At 46.0% G+C, this 15250-nt stretch overlaps 1 protein-coding gene and 1 non-coding gene across 2 annotated transcripts in view; both read right to left on the bottom strand.

The window, feature by feature from the left end:
* The window catches only part of CD80 (CD80 molecule), a 29265-nt gene extending 17067 nt beyond the window's left edge, over positions 1–12198 (bottom strand). Inside the window, exons 1-2 of the mRNA XM_005601958.4 lie at positions 10339–12198; positions 8955–9256 (exon numbers count right to left, since the gene is read on the bottom strand). Of these exons, the coding sequence (XP_005602015.1) occupies positions 8955–9054 (100 nt within the window). The 5' untranslated portion in view covers positions 9055–9256; positions 10339–12198. The remainder of the gene's footprint in view (positions 1–8954; positions 9257–10338) is intronic.
* Positions 1539–1695, bottom strand: LOC111769137 (U1 spliceosomal RNA). Its single transcript, XR_002801933.1, has one exon. It is a non-coding gene; the product is annotated as a U1 spliceosomal RNA (small nuclear RNA).
* Positions 12199–15250: the final 3052 nt, after the last annotated feature.

Raw genomic sequence — 15250 nt, 5'->3', positions numbered from 1 at the left:
TTTTTATTCTTTGTTTTCTCTCTTTTTTTAAAATTCTTTTAATTTTACTTTTTTATGTTATCGAAGGCATATTGGCTTTCAACATTGTGTCTTTTTCGGGTGTACATTATTGTATTTCAGTTTCAGTCTAGATTGCATCGTATTCACCACCAATAGTCTAGTTTTTATCTGTCACCACACATATGTGCCCCTTTACCCTTTTCACCCTATCCCTACCCCCTTCCCCTCTGGTAACCACTAGTCTGTTCTCCTTATCTATGTGTTTGTTTGTTTATCTTCCACATATGAGTGAAATCATAGGGTATTTGTCTTTCTCTATCTGACTTATTTCTCTTAGCATAATACCCTCAAGGTCCCTCCGTGTTGTCGCAAATGGCAGAATTTTATCTTTTTTAATGGCTGAGTAGTATTCCATTGTATACATATACCACATATTCATTATCCATTCATCCACATCTTGGCTATTGTGAACAATGCTGCACTGAATATAGGAGTGCATAAATCTTTTTGAATTGTTGATTTCATATTCTTTGGATAAATACCCAGTGGTGGAATAGCTGGATCATATGGTATTTCTATTTTTAATTTTTTGAGAAATCTCCATACTGTTTTCCATAGCAGCTGCACCAGTTTGCATTCCCATTGGCAGTGTACAATGGTTCCTTTTCCTCCACAACCTCTCCAATATTTGTTAATTCTTGTCTTGTTAATCATAGCTATTCTGACGGGTGTGAGCTGATAATCTCATTTTAGTTTTGATTTGCGTTTCCCTAATGATTAGTAATGTTGAACATCTTTTCATGTGCCTGTTGGCCATCTGTATATCTTCTTTGGAAAAATGTCTGTTCATATCCTCTGCCCATTTTTTGATTGGGTTGTTTGTTTTTTTGTTGTTGAGTTGTATGAGTTCTTTATCTGCTTAAATCTGCTGAAAGCCTAATGGGGGTTCCTTTGTAGGTTATTTTCTTCTGCCTTGCTGCCTTTAATATTTTTTTTCTTTGTCATTGACTTTTGATAGTTTTAATATTATATGCCTTGGAGAAGGTCTTTTTGCATTGCTGTAATTAGGAATTCTATTAGCTTCATGTACTTGTATAGCCAGTTCCTTACCCAGGTTTGGGAAGTTCTCAGCTGTTATTTCTTTGCATTAGCTCTCTGATCCTTTCTTCCTCCATTCTCCTTCTGGGATACCTATAATCCTTATGTTGCTTTTCCTAATTGAATCAGACATTTCTTGAAGAATTTCCTTTTTAAAAAATCTTAGTTCTCTCTCCTCTTCCACCTGGATCATTTCTAGGTTTCTATCTTTGAGCTCACTCATTCTCTCCTCCATAAAGTCTGCTCTATTTTTTATGCTCTCCACATTACTTTTTAATCACATTAATTGTGTTCTTCATGTCCAGAATTTGTTTGGTTTTTTTTAGAGCTTCAATCTCTTTGGTGAAGTATTCCTTCTGTTCATTAATTTTATTCCTAAGCTTATTGAACTTTCTGAGTTTTCTTGTAACTAGCTGAGTTTCTCTTTCTTTTTTTTTTTTTTAAGCATGAATGCAGTCCCCCAAAGTCGCAAAGTATGCAGTCAGGTTTCCCACATTTGGGGGAAAGAAAGAGGTCACACATCTGGAATGCAATGAATAACATTGCCCTGGGAAAACAACCTTCATGATCATGTTGTCTCCTCTGCCAGGAAAGGATCATTGAGTTCTTTACGACAGCTAGTTTGAATTCTCTGCCAGTCAGATTGTTATCTTCTGTGACTTCAAGTTTGGTTTCTGGAAAGCTGTCACTCTCCTTCTGTTCTGCAGTCTTATTGTAGTTCTTCATGCTGTTTGAGGAATTGATCCTCTGCCTGTGCATTTGTGGTAGGAACCACCTGTCTTATCTGGGTGCAGCTTTGGTTACTTTGGTTCTGAACTGCTTCTGGTTGTAGCTGAGAGCCTACACTTTTCATCATCCACTGCCTCTGCCAGAGGTGTGATCAGTGCCCTCCTTGTGCTGCTCATGCCGTGCTGCTTATGATGTTGCTGCAGTCTCAGCTGTCATCACTGGGGTTACCAGGCTGTGAGCACTTCTGCTGCTTCTGGGGTCACCTGGGTCTCAGGTTGCCCCACTCGCTCTCCACAGACTCAGGTGTTGCTGCCCTGTGCTCTACCTGTGCTGCTGCTCCTGAGTTATCTGGGGGTGCAGGCAGCACCACTGCCAGGGTCACTCGTTCACATGTGTCACTGTTGCTGTCGGGGGCCCAAGTTCTTGCATGCAGCCCCACAGTTGGTAGAGCTGGTGTCGGAGGTGCCACAACCAGGGGCTGGGTCTCGGGCACTGCTGTGGTTCCTGAAGCCTCAGGTCACAGGTGCCACCTGCCACTGCAGGAGGAGGAGAAGGGGCTAAGCTGCAAGTGTTGTTGCTGGCCCTGCAGTTTCTGGTCACTGCCGTGTGCCAGTGTGCTTTTTGAGACCTCAGGTCAGGGCACCCTGCTTCTGCTGGTGAAATCCATGTATTGGTTGTTGTCCCCACTGTTGGAGAGACCAGTACCACTGCCAGGAGAAGGGTCACCAGCACTCTTCTGTGTCCTGAAGCCTCAGGACCTGTGCACACCCAGCACTACTGGCAGGAGCAGGGGCCGCAGCTTCTGGTTGCCAGCGCTGGCATGTGCACACTGATGCTCTGCTCTGGAACCTCGGATCAGGGGCCTCCACCCCTGCTGGGGAAATTCATGCCGTCAATGTAGTCCCCACTGCTGAAAAGGCTGGCACCACTGCCAAGGGGTGGGAACGGGGTGAGTAGCTAGCCTCGCTGTGTCCTGGAGCCTCAGGACATGTGCACTGACCACCACCGTTGGGGGTGGGACAGAGTCCAAGCCACGAGTGCTGTGTTTGCCCTTGAGGCCTATGGTCACTGGCATGTGTGCCAGTGTGCAGATCTGCATTTTGGGTCACCTCTGGCAGGTGAGAGGGAAGGGGCTGCTCCCCTATTTCTACTGCCTCCCGGAGGTCCAGCCCGCCCACCTTCAGATGGATAGGTGAATGGATCACTCAGACGTTCTGGTGTGCTGTGCAGGGAGTCCTTTGTTGGTCACTGGATGTCTGACTGGTTGTTACTTAGAGGAGAGACCAAAGGGAACTCTGCCATGATGCTGACGTCACTTGACTCCATCCTCTCTGGCCCCATCCATCCTGCCACTCTTCAGTCCTTTTCCGTGACTTATTTCTCTTCCAGCTCGTCTCCAGCTGATACATATTTGCATGTGTAGTTACTTTGGGGGCCATGAGAATGGAGCTTTATCTGTTTTGTTTGTTGCCATATCTGCAGAATACAGAACAGGGCCTGGCCCATAGTAGGTGCTCAATAAATATTTGCTGACTGCATGGCTAGGTATTAGGCGAGGAGATCTTGTTCTACACGCTGCATATTAGAATTATAACCTCGATCAAGTTGTTTAACCACCTTGGGCCTCAGGTATAATTTCTGCAAAATGGGCATAATACTATCTTCCCTACTAACTTCACATTAAGTATCATGTGGATTGTATGACACCTAGATATAAAAGTGCTTTAACTGTCAAATGCTGAACAGGTTTTTTAAACAGGGCCCTTTGTCTCAGGCACAGCACCAGGTTTGGTGAATCATGCTGGGGGCGGCGGGGGGTGGGGGGGTGGCTGCAGAATCACCATGGTAACTGGCTGACTCTTGGACTGAGTCAAGCGCCCACAGCTGGCGTGGGGGGCCCCCGGAGCCTCCTCCACCCAGCAGCAGTCCGTAGACACAGGGGCTGTGAGAGGAGAGGGGGAGGGAAGGCAGAAACGGAAGTAGACTCTGCTCCTCTCTCAAATGTGTGTAAGCTGCCCCACCAGCACAGCAACGGCCCCCAGCCCCTGTCTTCCCTGACCCCTCTGCCAGCTTCCTGCCCTGACCACTTCAACTCTCAGCTGCTAACCCCAGGAGAGGAAGCTTCCTGCCAACAAGTATAGAGGCCGCTACTTTCAGACAAACAAGGCACCTCGCAAAAACCCACTCTACCGTGGAATATTATTCAGCCAAAGAAGGAATGAAGTACTGATACTTGCTACAACATGGAGGAACCCTAAAACGTTACGCTAAGTGGAAGAAGACAAAGGCCACCTACTGTATGACTCCTTTTATAAGAAAGGTCCAGAATAGGCAAATTCATAGAGAAAGTAGGTCAATGGTCACCAGGAGAAGGTGCAGTGGGAAAGGGGAAGTGACCGCTGATGGGGATGGAGTTTCTTTTGAGAGTGATGGAAACATGCTGAAATTAGATAGTGGTGCTGGTTTTACAGCATTGTGAATACACTAAAAACCACCAGATTATACATTTTAAAATGGTTAATTTTACATCATTGCCAAAAAATGCAGGAAAATTGGGGGATCTAATGATAAATATAATAAAATTTAAAGTATAGTTAAAAAAAAAAAAAAAGAACCCAATCTAGGAAGCCACGGGTCTCCGCTAATGCCTCCAAACTGGAGGGAGGCAGCGTGGACACAGCGGCCTGGCCCTCGTGCCCTTCCACGGAGCTGAACGTCAGCAGTGGTCAGTGGGGCTGCACCACCACTTCTCCTAATGGAGAAAGAATCCACTGAGCCCAGCAACTTCAGTCACCACGTGCTGTGGTGCACATTCTCTCACTGAGGGCTTAAGTATGCTTTTTAAATAGATGTTTTCCCTGACTCAGAAAGAAACATTAAATTTAGAAAGAATAGAAAATACAGAAAGGCATGAAAGTCCCCTATAATCCCACCGCCTGGAGATATACTGTTAATGGTCTGTATATGTCTTTCCAATGGAAGGGCGCTTTTTGAACGCTTCTAAGTGCTTCTGACTAAGTGAACCACCACCTGTGGGGCCTGTGTCAGCCCTGGGCTGGGTGCTGGGCAAGAAGGAGGAGAAGAGGCATCTCCTCTCCAGCAGCTGACAGATTTGAGACTTGTCACCTGCTTTTTGCCCTGCTCCCAACTTTCTCTCCTCTTTAGGCCCAGTGTTTATACTCTGTATAAATCTGATCCTTACTTTGGTGTGTGCCTCTAAACAGGATTTACATCTTTAAAATGTTCAGGGACTTGAACAGCCAATATCAGGGTAGTCACAGCAAGAACTGCGGCTCGTGAGACGCCCTGGCCAGCAGCACTGGGACGCACATGGCGGGGGGGTGAGGCTCTGTTTACGGTGGCACTCTGAGGGCTCTCTTTTCCTCTAGCTCAGTGTTCCTCATGCTGTGGACTCACAGGCCAGTACCTTTCCTGGGTGCCCGGCCCGTTCCACCCAAAGGCCTCTCCCCTCCCCTTAGAACTGGGTCTCCCTGAAAGGCCCCAGCTCTGAGGAACAGATGCTGACATGAGGCCCTGTTAGACCCTCTGCCCTACAACCACCGATTTCTGGAGTACATGAGTCCAGGGTTTCTGCCTCCACAGACCGAAATGGAAGTGGAGAGGGGCCCAGCTGGTCCTACCCTGTGCAGAAAAGAGGGGTCACTTGTCCTGGACAGCAAGGGCTGGGGATGGGTGGACGTGACCCAGGGCAGGAGAGGAGGGTATATGTGACAAATCCCCGGCCCTGGAACAAAGTCCTCCGTAATCATATTTCACTCTCTTCACCCAGTCTTGTCTCCCACAGGTCACGCACAACTCACATCTACCCTCCCATCTGGCAAATCCCCACAATTCTACATCACACACACTCTCTGGTCCATCCATCTCCCTCCGACTCCATTCTCTTCGTCAAAGCTATCATCAGGTACTGTAAGCTATGAAAACAGCCTCCTGATGGGTTTGCACAATCACTCTGGCTGCCCTACGAGCCATTCTTTATGCTTCAGCAACACTGGTTTTTAAAATGTCATTTAGGGCTTTACTACTCAAACTAAAGGTCTGTGGACCAGTAGCATCGGCATCACCTGGGTGCATGTTTGAAATGCGGAATCTCAGGCCCCACCCCAGACCCACCTAAGCAGAAACTGCATTTTTTAAAATACGTACACTTTGTTTTTTAGGGCAGTTTCAGGTTCACAGCAAAATGAAGGGAAAGTACAGAGAATACCCATATACCCCCTGCCCTCTCCACCACCAGCCTCCCCCACCACCAAGATCCCCCAGCAGATGTGGCACAATTTTGACAATCAATGAACCTACATTGACACATCATTATCACCCGAAGTCCACTGTTTACATTAGGGATCACTCTTGGCACTGTACATTCTATGGGTTTAGACAAATGTATAATGACATGAATCCATATTCTAGTAGCATACAGAGTATTTTCATTGCCCTAAAAATCCCCTAGAACTGACATTTGAACAAGGCCCCCAGGCAATTGGCATGCATAATTAAAGTGTGAGCAACTCTGGTACAGACCATGTCCCTCCCCTGCTTAAAACCCTTCCGTGGCTTCCCAGTGCCCCCAAATAACATTTAGGTTCCTGACAGTGGCCTTTAAGCCCCTGGTGTCTGGTTCCTGCCTCCCTCGTGACCCCACACTGGCCTTCTGCACTTCCTTGCTCCTCTCTCTCCCTCACAGGCTGCTCCTTCCGCCATCACCCAGCTTACTCTCACCACTCTCCCCTCTGGCAGGGAAAGACAGTGTTTGTTGGTGATATATTCATTTGAGTAATTATTTGATTAATTTTCATCTTCTTCCTAATGACCCTAAATTCCATGAAGCCAAAAGCCACATCGATTTTGCTCACCACTTGTCCCCAGGACCAAGAAAAGTGTCTTATACATATGAGATGCTCACCGTTTGCTGAATTAATAAATGACCACCCATCCTTCACCATAACGCCTGCCCCAGCTGTGCAGCCCAGCCGGGTCCTGCCCTTCCCAGGTCTGGGGCTCTTACAGCCAGGACCAGGTGCTTCACTGCTCTTCCCTTGCTTCATGGGGGGGGCCAGTTTTGCTCTCTCTGACTAACATATTCAAATCTCTTTGAGGGCAGGAATCCCAGGCTCCGTTTTGAAGCCTACCCGATGTACAGCAGGTGTTCAGACATAAGAAGCTCATGGATCCATTTGTTGACTCAGGACAGAAACAATAAAATCCGGGTCTAGCTGTAGAGCAAGGTGCTTTCCTAAATATCTTTCTTTAGGTCAAAGATCATCTCCTTCCACTTGCCTCTGGCTAATTTTCCTGGTATAATTGTTAAAGCCTTGGTTTTAATTTTCTTTTTATATTTTCTCTCTCTTATTTATTGTTTCTTTCTCTCTCTCTCTCTCTCTCTCACACACACACATCCTCTAGGAAACCTGTATAATATAATATCCTTCTCAATATTTTTCAACTCATTTAGACTCCCCAGAAGATTCTGTTTGGGAGTGCTTCCCAGCTTCCCAGAAGAAAATTCAGTGTGGGAAATGTAATATAACTGTCAAGTATATACATAAAGCTGATGTGTAAATTGTGAAACTTCACTCATGGTTCTCTTGGCTCAGCAACAATGTAAAACAGCAAGACTTCTAACTCAGGACAGAAAATTTACAACTCCTCCCACGGCAGCCAAGTATCCTGTGTGCCCACTCCTCTTCCCTTCCCTGCCAGGGCCTCCCTCCCACCTCAGACGTTCCAGGTGACGCTGGCAGCGCAGACATGTTTTAAGTAAGCAGCTCCAAGACAAGGACCTTGCTATTCGGCTCTTAGCAGACTGGCAAACTGCTCTTCGTTATTTTGGGGAAACCAAGGGGTATGCTGCTCAGCAGAAAACAGATCTTCTGTTTGTTTTGACTTAAAGTCAGAACCCCCCTATCAGTAGGACGAGCTCCACCCTTCCCGACAGCCCCCAAGACCAGCACTGAGCTGGAACACAAGCCTCTAGAAGTCAAGGTGTTCTCTGTAGGACATACGTGAAATATCTATGTAGTAAATTAAACATAACTAACAACAGAATTTTGTGCTAACCCTGATACCGCTTAATGTCAGATGCCAGTATTGACAACAAGCATCAGCAACTAAAGCATAAAAATAAATATTAAGACAAAAACTTAACATTACAAAGATTACAGTAGTTCCCCCTTATCCGAGGGGGATACGTTCCGAGACCCCCAGTGGATGCCTGAAAGCTCAGTACTGAACCCGATATACGCTATCTATGTTTTTTCCTATACACACATATCTATGATAAAGTTTAATTCATAAATTTGGCACAGTAAGAGAGCAACAACAATAACGAATAATAAAATAGAACAATTATCACAATATACTACAATAAAAGTTACGTGAATGTGGGCTCGCTGTCTCAAAATATCTTATTGCCTGTGACTCCCTCTTCTGTGATGACGCGGGATGATCCAAGGCCTACATGATGAGATGAAGTGAGGGGAATGTCGCGGACTTTGTGACATGGCATTAGGCTACTACTGACCTTCTGACAAATGGCAGAGGAGGATCGTCTGCTTCCAGGCCCCCACTGACCACAGGTAACTGAAACCTCGGAAAGTGAAACCTCTGATCGGGGGGGACTACTATATATGCCTCCACTACTTTCTTTTCCCCCTTCAAGTTGGAAAGAAGGTCATCACTGTTCAGTTTTAGAAGCAGAAGACTTCTAGCTGTGTGATTTCACGGAAATATAATTTGGAAACCAGAGCCCTAGATCAACACACCAAGCATATCACAAAATGCAAATAAGCATCTAGTGTTCATGGAAGAGACCACAACTCTAAGCTGTCCTGAATCAGCTTTATGGGTTTGTTAAAATAACATCGTCCCACCCTTCCTTTAAGGTCTGGGTTCTTGAGCTAACCTGGCTGCTGACTTGCTGTGTGATCATGGGCAGGTTCTTTAACCTCTCTGGACCTCAGTTTTCTCATCTCTAAAATGGACTGAAATACCCCGAAGTTCCCTTCCAGCTCACAGGGCGATAGAAGGGGCAGCACGGAGAACATCATTTCCTTTCGGTAAACCCAGAAGCAGCAGACTTGACAGTCAGGTTCCTGAAAGTTACTTACCTAAAGAGAAGCAAAAAAGGCCCGCCAGCAGCAAGAGCTGAAGGATCCTGAGGTATGGGTGTTTGGGTGGTGGGGCTCCCCACTTCAGTGTGTGACCCATGGAAAATGAAAGCAAACAATTTCAAGCCAAGTGAGACCTGGGCACCTCCCAGCACGCGCCAGGCGGGGGCAGAAGACAGCTGAGTTGCCCCACACAGAGGGTTCTCCCGTGATGTTTGCAAAACACACCGAGGAGAGGCTGGATGGTGTACTGAAGTATCCAAACTCCTGAACGTCAAAGATCGTGGATTTATTTTTGCAACCTAAAAAGGAAAAAAATAGAAGTCACCCAGGAAGGAAGATGGGCCTACTGTACGTTGTACAAGTCTCTAGTTGCCTGTCTGAAACGAGGTGAGGATCTTAATGTGAGCAACCTCTAAACCGGGGCTGGGTCTCAGGGGAAATGCAAAGGCTGAGGGACTTGCGGGAGCTGACCCTGCCTTGTGCATGTTCTAAGAACCAACACCAGCTATCCCACGGAATGGCTCTCTGCTCAGTAGGGATGACTCTGTTAAAACCACAGAGCACTCTAAGGGCCCTCGGTATCAGTTAGCCAACTTAAGAAAGTTCAGATCCTCTTCAGAACGTACCGAGAAACACAGAGCACCAGCGAGGGCCTGTTTTGTCCAAGGAAGTCCTTAAGTTATGAAACTGCTTCTTTCTTAATACATTAACCTATAAAAACAAGCGTCTCAATTCTTAAACACTTCTACGCAAAGAATATGTCTTACAAGGGGAGAGGATCTCAATCGACAGAAAAGTTTGTCAATAAAAAGGGAAGAGAAAAGACATACTGGAAACGTGACTTACTTATGTACTATAATGTGGGGAAGCTGATTGTTTTTTCAGTAAATATATCAAAATTTAGAAATGAAAATGAACGCCGGCCTTCAATGTGATCCTCTCAGGGTAACCTGCCACCACACAGTCCAACGCTACCCAGGAGATGTTTGGGACCCCTCTTTGGGAATTACCCCAGAGCTAGTTTTCCAGCCACAGTGGATTGTTTTATCAGCCATACTTCACTCTAACTAGCATTAGCTTAGATTCACTTATTCAGCTGAATTTTACTGGTTTGGAAAACTCAAATTCAGCCTATGAAATTAATGTTTGCTACCATCTAGGAAATTTGAAATAATCGGCCAAAACTCTGACTATGACTCTCCAAATGTGTTGGGATGCCTCAGCCTCCTATGGGAATAAAAGACCCCAAAAAGCCTCCTTTGGGGGTAAGTGAGCATCTTGGGGGCAGGAGTAATGCTATGTTTGTTTAAAAAGCAGTCAGGTGGTTGGTAAACAGTTCTACCCAGCTATCCCATATTAAGATAATAGTAAATGTACTTACTTCTTGAAGCACGATCCTCCTTTTCTCTTGTGTTAAAAATCAAAGGATGAGGCCCCACTTCTGTGGTGTTCTTTTCGTGCTGTCTCTAAAATAATGGCAAGTTGCTCAGTTTTTCTTTGGGTGATATATCACACGGATGGCATTTCCCCTTCCAAGTTCCTTTCATTTGATAGAGGATCTGATCTTCTTTACCAGAAAGGTTTAAGCCAAAGCAGGGTATGGGTAAGGCGTTGTATATCATTTAAGGAAGCTCCCTCTGCTGTCCCTTTTTGTAAGCAGTCACCTCCTTAGAGGGTGTTGCCCAGGACAAACCACACCCTAGCCTTTCTCATCACCATGCAGTCTCAAGGGGAGAGAAGACCGCACTGGGCAGCCTGGGAGAGAGAGAAGCAAAGTGCCCCTGTGGGGAGGGGTGTGGGCCCGTTGACTTTGTGGTAGATGGTCTGTGAGCTTTACGGGCTGGCTGTTTCTGTGCTGGTTTCAAATTTTTGTTTCAGCACCCAGTAACCCCTCCCTCATCACAGTCACACACTGCCAGAGTGGGCCGTCCACCTCACATGTGGCGGACACTGTTTGGAGAGTGCTCAGTTCACAAAGCCACCCTTAACTGCACTCCCACCCCTCCACCCCCACCACCTTCACAGGGTGGACTCTTGGCAGCCATGTTGGACAGTGTGTCCCTGTCGCCCTGGCCATGGTTGAGCGTACCTCAGTGAGCACCATGACAGAACCAAGGGGTGGGGTAAGGAAGATTTTAGTCACACACCTGGCCCCCCGCCCCCCATTTCCAGCCAGCCTATGTAGAACTCTGGGGCACTCCATAGGTAAGCAGCCGGCCCTTGCTGGTCCACTCGGCCTGTTTTGCACATGTGGAGCCTGAGGGCTTCTTGCCCAGGCCTGCACCTTTTACGGTCTGCTTCTGGCCCTGGGATTTCTCTGTTGTCTTGGCATGGGATACCCCTGGAAGTTCTGCACTCAGGCACCTTCAGCCTGGAAATATGGGGGAGTTCATGCCCATGGGGCTACTCTTAACTAAAGAGGGCTGGAAGCTGATGGATCCCTGCTTTCCCCTTTTGTGACCCAGGTAGAGAGTCTGAGAGACGTTTCCTGGGGCCCTCCAGAAGGTCCTGGTGCGACTGAGTACCAGTCGCCTGCAGCAGAGGCCGATGCAGTAAGACACCCTTTACTGGCTTTTCCTCCTTCCCTGTTTCCGTGCCCCATCCTGCACCACTGGACTCAAGTTCCCAATCCTTTGCTTCTGGCTTCATTTTCTGGAGAATCTAGGCTAAGACAGGTGGGATACTGTTTTTGGTAGAGATCCAATAGTTTTCCATCTAAAATGAATTTGTAGAAGTAGAAAGGTGAGTCCATTTACAGGGGAAAAAAAAGAAAATGATAGTAGATGTGATATATGAATGTGGTAAACTTTGTGAATATGGTATAGAAATGTCTGAAATACTGACTTAAGGCTATTAGAAATCAAACTTCCTGGCAAAAATCACAGTTGAAGCTGCCATCCATCCCAAATTTTTCAGTGTTAAGGAAGGCACTGAGATCCCTTGAAATCAAAAGCTCATAGGGAAGGATGACGGTTGAGGCCTCTGGGTGTCCACAGGGTAGGGAGGAGTGAAAGTCATCCTGAAGGAAGAGAAGGAGAGAAGAAAGTCTTTTCCACTTCGTGACTGTGCTTAGGCTCTGACCAGGCCTGTGGGACAGCAAATACAGCCCCTCACTAGAGGGAATATGCCCAAGGCTCAGCTAATGCCCCAGCCTCAGAAAATTGCTGGCTGCATCTGAGACAAATCTTATTCACAGAGGGAGCAGCAGCTTATACGGTGGGGTCTGATGGGTCCGCTTCTCAATATCCACTCCTCGTAGCACCCCCAAATGCTTGCACTTCCCTGCCAGAAGATGCATTTATTCAGGCCAAGGCAGGATCTTCAAACTGAGATGTTTCTATGCCCAAAGGCTCCTGCAGATTTTCAAAGAGAATGTGGGCACTGATAGTTTTAGGAGAATCAGTTTCCAAATTTTCGGTTTATGTACTCTTTCCGAAAACTTCCCTGCAGTGTTTGTTTGCAGTGCAGTGCAGTTTTCTCTTTGAAACGAAAGCTTACCTCTCACCCAGCTTGAATGCTACTATGGTACAAAGTTCTGGAAAGTAAAAAACTTCAGGGTGCCTAATGAAGGGACAATTTGAAATACTGGTGCTTTAATCAATGTTGCCTCCTCAAATCAAGACAATATAAGCCCAAGGGAGGGCCTCATGTCCCTCCCATCTTGTCCGTATTTCTGAGGGCAGAAACGTGGCATTAGCAACAGATGTGGTGTAGAGTGGAGTGGCAGGTGTGATAGCAGCTTTTATTGAATGAATTTGCCTCTTCTACTTCCTGTCTGTCGTCAAGACACCATCTCTCCCAAGGCAGCCAGAAAGAGCAGAGAGTGTGGGTGAGAGATGATACTGAAGGCAGTGGCATCGTACTGCATCCCAGAGACAAGTTTATGGCAAGGCTCAGTGAGTGACTCTGTCCATCTTAGATTTAGAATATTCAAGCTCTGTAAAGCATGCCAGGCAAGACCTCCTCTGGCAGGAGGCCACGGCATTTTCACCTTCTCATTAGAAGAAAAAGCTTGGTGAGCATTTTCATTCATCTGTGTCTTGGTCTGGGTGTCAGCTGCACATTTTGAATAATTTACAAGACAACTTCCAGGTTACCTCTAATAGATCGACATTACATTTGCAAGTAAAAGGAATATATACCAGAGGAAGTTCCTGTTTTATATTTTCTCGAACATTTTTTCAGATGTGGAAGAAACTTCTTCACTGATTTTTGCCAATCTAGATTTTACTCAGTACATGTAAGAGTAATGTAATAGTTTTATTTTTTTAAAGGACAATCTTACAATATGCTGGAAATGATATCCTTTGCAGATATTTCAAGGAAGACAAAATTATAGATGTCAACTTTAGAATGAGCAAAGAAATACATAGTTTTATGAATTTTATTTGAGGGGTATCTGGGCAAAATCTTTGAAGACCACTAGACACCCTCAAATTTTAAGAGTCCCAGTGAAAGTCCTAACCTGCGTTGCAAAAGCACACATTAAACAGCATATGCCGTTAGCACCTTGATGTGAATTAATCAGAGAGACTGGAGGGAGAGGAACACATCGGACACTGAGACTCACGCCCCACCCCCCCACCTCCTGATTGTACAATACAGAAGGCTCCTCTTCCAAGATTGTGGATTCACCAGACATGTTTAACCCTCTTCCTCCTGCAACCCCACTAAAATAATAGTAAAAAAAAAATTTTTTTAAGATATATCTACAATTACAATGAGAATAGGTGCATGATAAGTGAACTGAAGATTTCTGGAGTAAATTTCTGGAGACTGGAAAGTGAGCTCCAACTTTCTACCCTTGCTCTAGGAGGCCACAGGTCCGGGTTGGGCTAGACCCCAGCTGTGGCCTCAGAATCCTTGTCCATTTCGATATTTGCATATTGAGTACTCAGGGTCCAAGGTGCTACGACATCCGAATTCTGGGAAAACCCCTTTCCCACCACAAGCTCACTGTTGCCAAAGAAACAAACACACTATTGCACTGACAGAAATTTTCAGGGAAGTTATGTTTTTCGGTTTTCTAACAAGACCTTCTCATGGGGTTTGGAAGTTCATTATGGGGGATGTCACCATCTCAGCAGTGAAGAGTCACAAGAAGCATTCTGACCACTCTTTCAGGTCAGTTCCCCAGGGCACCCACCTAATGACCAGCACCCCGATTTCTGCCACCGAGTATGGTTGCAGCAACATTTAGCCTCTCCGTGGAGCTTCCCTGGCTCCTTTCCCTGCTTCCTTCAAACCTGTCTATAATGCCTGCACCTAGCATGCAGTGGTCAGATCTAGGCTTTAAGACCAAGGTGCTCCCAAGTGGCGCCATAGTCTGCTCAAGCTGGCAGGAAACATCATCGGTGTGAGAGTGGTCACCTCTTCCTCTTTGAATGCTGTCACACTCCTTCTGGTTCTCTGGGATGGAAATCACCAGAATTCTTAAACTGAAAAGAGAAGTGGACATTGGGAGCTAACCCTTGTCCGAACTGAGGGCTCTCTCCCTATGGCCCACTACACTTCTCCCTCCTGCATTTGGCACTATACTCTACCTGAAAATCTTGACCGTACCATAGCTTTCTAGAGTGCCTTTCCTCATTCTCTCTGCCCATCCAAACATCCTTCTTCCTTAAAGGACCAGTCCAAATGCCATTTCCTCAAGAAGCTCTTCTTGACTCTTTTACCCCATCTGCGCTCCCCTTCTCTGAGCCTCTAACCTCTGCACCACTCCTTCGGCACATCAAGCCAATTCCCCCCAAATTTAACGAGTGCCTAATGTGTGCCTGGAACTGTGTTAAGCACTGGGAATGCAAAGATGAACAGAATGGGAGAGATAAGAACAAGGTGGATGGACCTCAAGAAAAAATCACAAGCAATAGCAGAAAAAGACCAGGGCACCTAGCCGAACATGAGTCTGTAGGATGGTGAAACTCCCAACGACTTATTGGGACATATGAGTGGAAAGATGACACCCCATGGCCAGGAACAATCTTTGCGGATTCTTCCAACATGAGCCCAGATCCTTATTGAAATACTACATTCAGTTTCAAACTAAATGTAGAAAATGGATCCAGAGAAAAGTAACAAGTAACAATAATGATGCTAAACTAGGTAACCCAGAGAAAAGAGCAATGGAGAGCTGAGATTTTTTTCAGGCTGGCCAAGTGGCTTTGAGGTGCTTGATTATGATCCTCCATAGCCTTGGGGTGTTTCTGTTTATTTGCTTTGAGCTTTTAATGGATGCAAATGCCCTCCACTTCTGTGGATGACTGAACTAAAGAAAATAATCAAATTAAAGCAGG

The sequence above is a fragment of the Equus caballus genome, chromosome 19 (assembly GCF_041296265.1).
Source record: "Equus caballus isolate H_3958 breed thoroughbred chromosome 19, TB-T2T, whole genome shotgun sequence".
In the NCBI taxonomy this organism is placed as follows: Eukaryota; Metazoa; Chordata; class Mammalia; order Perissodactyla; family Equidae; genus Equus; species Equus caballus.
The sequence above is the reverse complement of the archived record's forward strand: the minus strand, read 5'-3'. Positions and strand labels throughout refer to the sequence as shown.